Source organism: Glycine max, chromosome 6, assembly GCF_000004515.6.
Source record: "Glycine max cultivar Williams 82 chromosome 6, Glycine_max_v4.0, whole genome shotgun sequence".
NCBI classification, from domain to species: domain Eukaryota; kingdom Viridiplantae; phylum Streptophyta; class Magnoliopsida; order Fabales; family Fabaceae; genus Glycine; species Glycine max.
In genome coordinates, this window is record NC_038242.2 from 43,449,229 (window position 1) to 43,454,721 (window position 5,493).

Sequence of the window (5,493 nt, forward strand, 5' to 3'; positions counted from 1 at the left end):
TATTAACGTAAACATACATATTATATATATATATATATATATAGAAAATGTATTATTTATATATATATATATATATATATATATATATATATATATATAACATATAAAATACATAAAATGTATTAAATATATATTAATATAAAATAATCACAATAATATCAAAAATATCATTAAGTAAATACAAATTATATATAACAATAAAAATATATACTTATATTGATTTATATGAAAAACATGTATACCTATATTCTAAACATATTTGAACTAAGTTATCAACATCAAGAAAATGCCTAATTACAATGTGAATACAACTTTAGTTAATTTCTTCAAATAATTTTAGCCAATTCAATTATCCAATAATCCCTGTACATGTGAATTTCATGACGAGAAATCACCCACGCGAAATAAAATATAAAGTTTGTGAAATAAGAGTGTCAATATATGTATACGTATACATTGCGGTGTGAAAAAATTTTAAAAAAATATAAATAAAATAAAAATCAACAAGATTGAAAGGCCAACATATATGATATAAACAAAATCATCACTACCATATATTTTTATGCTAATTATAAAGAATCCTAATCCCTAAGGTACACACCCAACATAGGAACACATCAATTTTACAACAAATTCGCATCAGAACACCAATTGGTTCATTAAACACACTCAATCCGCGATTAAACATAAAAACATAATTGAACTTCACAAAAATACCCCAAAAGAACCCAAAAATTGATCCTCTAGGAATCCCTACGCATGTTTATTCTAATCCCTAATCGTGAGTAACTCATTATACTACTTTGACCAAGGAAATCTCCTTCCCTCTTAGTTGCTTAACCATACGATCATCGATCCTCACTCGTTGTGTTTCATATGTAAAGTTCTCTTTCACTTGGACATTGTCCAACTCGATCACGTGCGACGGATCACGGACATATTTTCTGAGCTGAGAGATATGGAAGACACTATGGAGATTTGAGAGAGATGTGGCAAAGCCACCTGATACGCAACTGGGCCAACACACTTTAGGATTTCAAAGGGACCAATGAATCTAGGTGTTAGCTTACGGGACTTCAACGCCCTACCAACCCCAGTCCACGGAGTGACTCTTAGAAATACATGATCCCCTACGACAAATTCAAGGTCCTTTCTTCTCCTATCATAGTAGCTCTTCTACCTACTTTGGGCTACTCTCATCCTTTCTTGGATCAACTTGACCTTTTCAGTGGTTTTCTGAACCACCTTAGGTCCTAAGGCAATGCTCTCACCGGGATCTACCCAACATAGAGGTGTCCTACATCTTCTACCATACAATGCCTCGTAGGGTGCCATACCTATACTAGAATGAAAACCATTGTTGTATGTAAATTCTATTAAGGGTAAGAAACTATCCCAACTACCCCTCTGCTCTAACACACAAGCTCTCAAGAGGTCCTCTAGGGATTGGATGGTGCGCTCGGTTTGACTATCAGTCTGTGGGTGGTAAGCAGAACTCTACTTAAGTTTGGTCCCCAAGGCTTTATGAAGACTCTCCCAAAATATAGAGGTAAATCTGGGATCTCTATCAGAGACTATGCTAGAAGGAACATCGTGTAGTCTAACTATCTCACTGACATACAAGCTAATCAACCTCTCTAAGGAATATCTGATGTTAATTGGGATGAAGTGAGCATATTTGGTCAACTTGTCTACAACAACCCAAATGAAATCTAAACCTTTGGGGGTCCTAGGTAACCCCACCACGAAATCCATGGAGATGATATCCCACTTCCACTTAGGTATCTCTAAAGGTTGCAACTTCCCTAAAGGCTTATGGTGTTCTATCTTAGCTTTCTAACACACTAGGCACACAAGGACAAACTCATTAACTTCTTTCTTCATACCCGGCCACCAAAACATCTACCTAAGGTCCTGGTACATCTTAGTCGCTCCTGGGTGGATACTTAGACTACTTCTATGACCCTCTTCCAAGATCGTTCTCCTAAGCTTGGGTACACTAGGAACACAAACCCTATCCTGAAATCTCAAGACTCCATCAGGCCCCACTCTAAAACTACTTTCTCCCCCTGCAACTATGGACTCTAACTGGGCTGACAAGAATGGGTTAGACTTCTGACCCTCACGGATCTCGCTCAAGAGTTCGTTGGTGACTCTCAACATACCCAACTTAATGCTACTAGAGGTGATCTCACATGCCAAAGTCATGTCTCTAAACTGCTCTAAGAGGTCTAACTCTCTAACCATCAAAGCAGACATCTAAAGGGATTTCCTACTCAAGGCATCAGCTACTACATTGGCTTTACCTGGGTGATTGCTAAGCTGAAAATCGTAATCCTTAAGGAACTCTAACCATTTACTATGCCTCATGTTAAGCTCTTTTTGATCAAACAAATATCTAAGGCTCTTATGGTCACTAAACACCTCAAATTGAGATCCATAAAGGTAATGCCTCCAAAGCTTAAGAGCAAAAACTACGGTTGCTAACTCAAGATCGTGTGTGGGGTAAGTCCTTTCATGTATCTTGAGCTGTCGAGAAGCATAGGCCACTACTTGTCCCCGCTGCATAAGCACTCCACCCAAACCCATCTTAGATGCATCACAGTACACCACAAAGGGTTCACTTGGGTTAGGTAACACTAAAACTGGTGCAGTGGTCAACCTTTCCTTAAGGGTACGGAAACTATTCTCACATTGGGCATCCCACACAAAAACTTGACCCTTACGAGTAAGCTTAGTCAAAGGTAAGGCTAGCTTAGAAAAGCCCTCTATGAATCTACGGTAGTTTCCTGCTAAGCCACGGAAACTCCTTATCTCAAACACTGACTTAGGACTCTCCCAACTCATCATCGCCTCTACCTTAGAAGGATCTACTGCTATCCCTCCCCAGGATATAACATCCCTAAGAATCTCACTTCCTCTAGCCAAAAATCACACTTGGACAACTTAGCATATAGTTTATTGTCTTTGAGGGTTTGCAATGCAACTCTCAGATGCTCCTCATGTTCCTCTCTAGTCTTAGAATACACCAAGATATCATCTATGAAGACCACTACAAAACTATCTAGGTAGGGGTGAAAGATCCTATTCATATAATCCATGAACACACTAGGGGCCTTGGTCACACAAAAAGGCATAACCAAGTACTCATAATGGCCGTAACGGGTCCTAAAGGCAGTCTTCGGAACATCTTCTGGCTTCACTCTAATCTGGTGGTAACTTGACCTAAGATCTATCTTACTGAACACATAAGCCCCTACTAATTGATCCATCAGGTCATCTATCCTAGGCAAAGGGTACTTATTCTTAATCGTTACCTTATTCAACTGACGATAATCTACGCATAGCATCATAGTCCCATCCTTCTTCTTGACTAACAACATCGGTGCTCCCTAGGGTGACACACTAGGCCTCACAAACTGTTTCTCTAAGAGTTCCTCTAACTGTTTCTTATGCTCACTCAACTCTACAGGGGGCATCCTATAAGGTGCTATGGATATGGGTCCAGTACTAGGCACTAGGTCTATAGAGAACTCGACCTCTCTCCCAGGTTGTAATCCTGTCACCTCCTCAAACACCTCTGGAAACTCTCTCACCAATGGTATATCACTCACAGGGGTTTTGGTCTCAACACTCATACTAGCTAAGATCATGTATACCTGTGCATCCTCCCTTAAAGATGCCTCAACTTGGTTAGCAGACAAAAACATATCACTTTCACTCACACCAGACTCAGGAAAAACAACATATTTCTCAAAACAATTTAATAAGACGTGATTGGAAGATAACCACTCCATACCAAGAATAACATCAATCTGACTCAAAGGTAAAACAACTAAATCAATTAGAAACTGTCTATCAGAAATTAAGACAGGACATTGCAAGCACACATCAGAAGTTAAAACAGACCCACTAGCTGGTGTATTCACAACAAGTCAAATTTCAAGGAAGACATAGGTAAGGCAAGGTTTTCAACACAAACACGAGAAGTAAAGGAATGTGTCGCACCTGCATCATACAATACAACCAAGGGAACTTAACTTATGAAACACATACCTTGGATGAGATCATCAGACTGTGCAGCATCAGCACCACTAAGAGCAAACATTCTCCCTATGGTTCTTATTCGTCCGCTCTGGTTATTCAAACTTCCACTCCTCTTCTCCTTCCTCGAATGTTGGCAACTGGTACTTAGGTGGCCCTTACACTACTATAAAATATAGAATTAATATTGCACGATTAACATCGATTTTTTAAAAAACTGATGTTAACAAATGCACGGTGGCATTTTTGTAAATAAGTCAACATAGTTAACATCGGTTTTTTTAAAACCGATGTTAACTACCCAAGGTTAACATCGGGTATTAAAGTAACCGATGTTAACCTCAGGTAGTTAACATTGGTTTTGTGAAAACCGATGTTAACCATATGATGTTAACATCGGTTTTTTTAAACCCGATGTTAACTACCTATGGATAAAATCGGTTTTTTGAAAACCGATGTTAACTACCTTAGGTCATGTCATACCCTAATTTCGTCCGGGGACCTTTGCTTGATGACATGCGACCTTTCTTTGGTCCTTGTGAGGTGCTTGGCATCCATCATTAGGTAATTTGTGAAATTCCAGGACATGCCGGAAAACCAAAAAATATTGATGCACAATCCGTAAGTTTCCGTGACACACCGGAAATCAAATGGAAGCATCGTTGCATAATTAAGTGAGATTCCGTAACATTCCGTAAGTCAAAAGGGGGATGATTATGTAATCCGCAAGGTTCCGTAACATTACGGAAAGAAAACAAGTATCGTTACGAGATTCGTAAGTTTCCGTAACTTTACGAAAAAAGAATCACCAAAAAAGGTAAGGGGGTGAACTTATCAAGATCGGGGTGTAAATAGCAATTCAAATCTAGGCCCTTCTAGAACATTTTGGAAGTTGGGTTGCTTAAGGAGGAAGCAACTGGGCGGCAAGCTCCTCCACGTTTTTGAAAAATAGTTTTCGGGGCTTCCGCGGCTTCCGTAATGCTTCCGTAAAATTTCCGAAAACCTTGGGTAAGCATATTCCACTTAACATTGGTGAAAGGGAAGAGAAAAAAGATGAAAATCAAATTCGAAAACAGTTCCGTAAGGCTTTCGTAACTTTTCCGTAAAATACGAAAAGGGAGGTGAACTTAGTAATTCGAGTGCGCTTAGAAATCTTCTTCATTAAGTCTTTGGGCGGCAAGCACCTCCCTTTTTTCTATAAATAGGGGAGGGGGGAGCTGTTTCAAAATGTTCAGCCCCTTTGGCACTTCTCTCTCTTTCGAATTTGCTTGGAAAAATCGTTTCCGTGAAGAAAATCTAAGCCGAGGCGCTTCCGAAACGCTTCCGTAAGCGATTCTGTGGAAATTCTTCATCGTTCTTCACCGTTCTTCATCCGTTCTTCGTTCGTTCTTCGTTCTTCAACGGGTAAGTTTTCGAATTCGAGACTTTCAATTCATTTCTTGTTTTGTC

At 39.2% G+C, this 5,493-nt stretch overlaps 1 protein-coding gene across 1 annotated transcript; it reads right to left on the reverse strand.

Annotated features, from left to right (window-relative positions):
• Positions 1-3,392: 3,392 nt before the first annotated feature.
• LOC102663741 (uncharacterized) lies at positions 3,393-4,108 on the reverse strand. The gene is made up of 2 exons (XM_006582660.1): positions 4,057-4,108; positions 3,393-3,916 (listed from the first exon to the last, which is right to left on the reverse strand). The coding sequence occupies exons 1-2, from the start codon at positions 4,106-4,108 to the stop codon at positions 3,393-3,395; spliced, it is 576 nt and encodes a 191-aa protein (XP_006582723.1).
• Between the last annotated feature and the right edge of the window lie 1,385 nt (positions 4,109-5,493).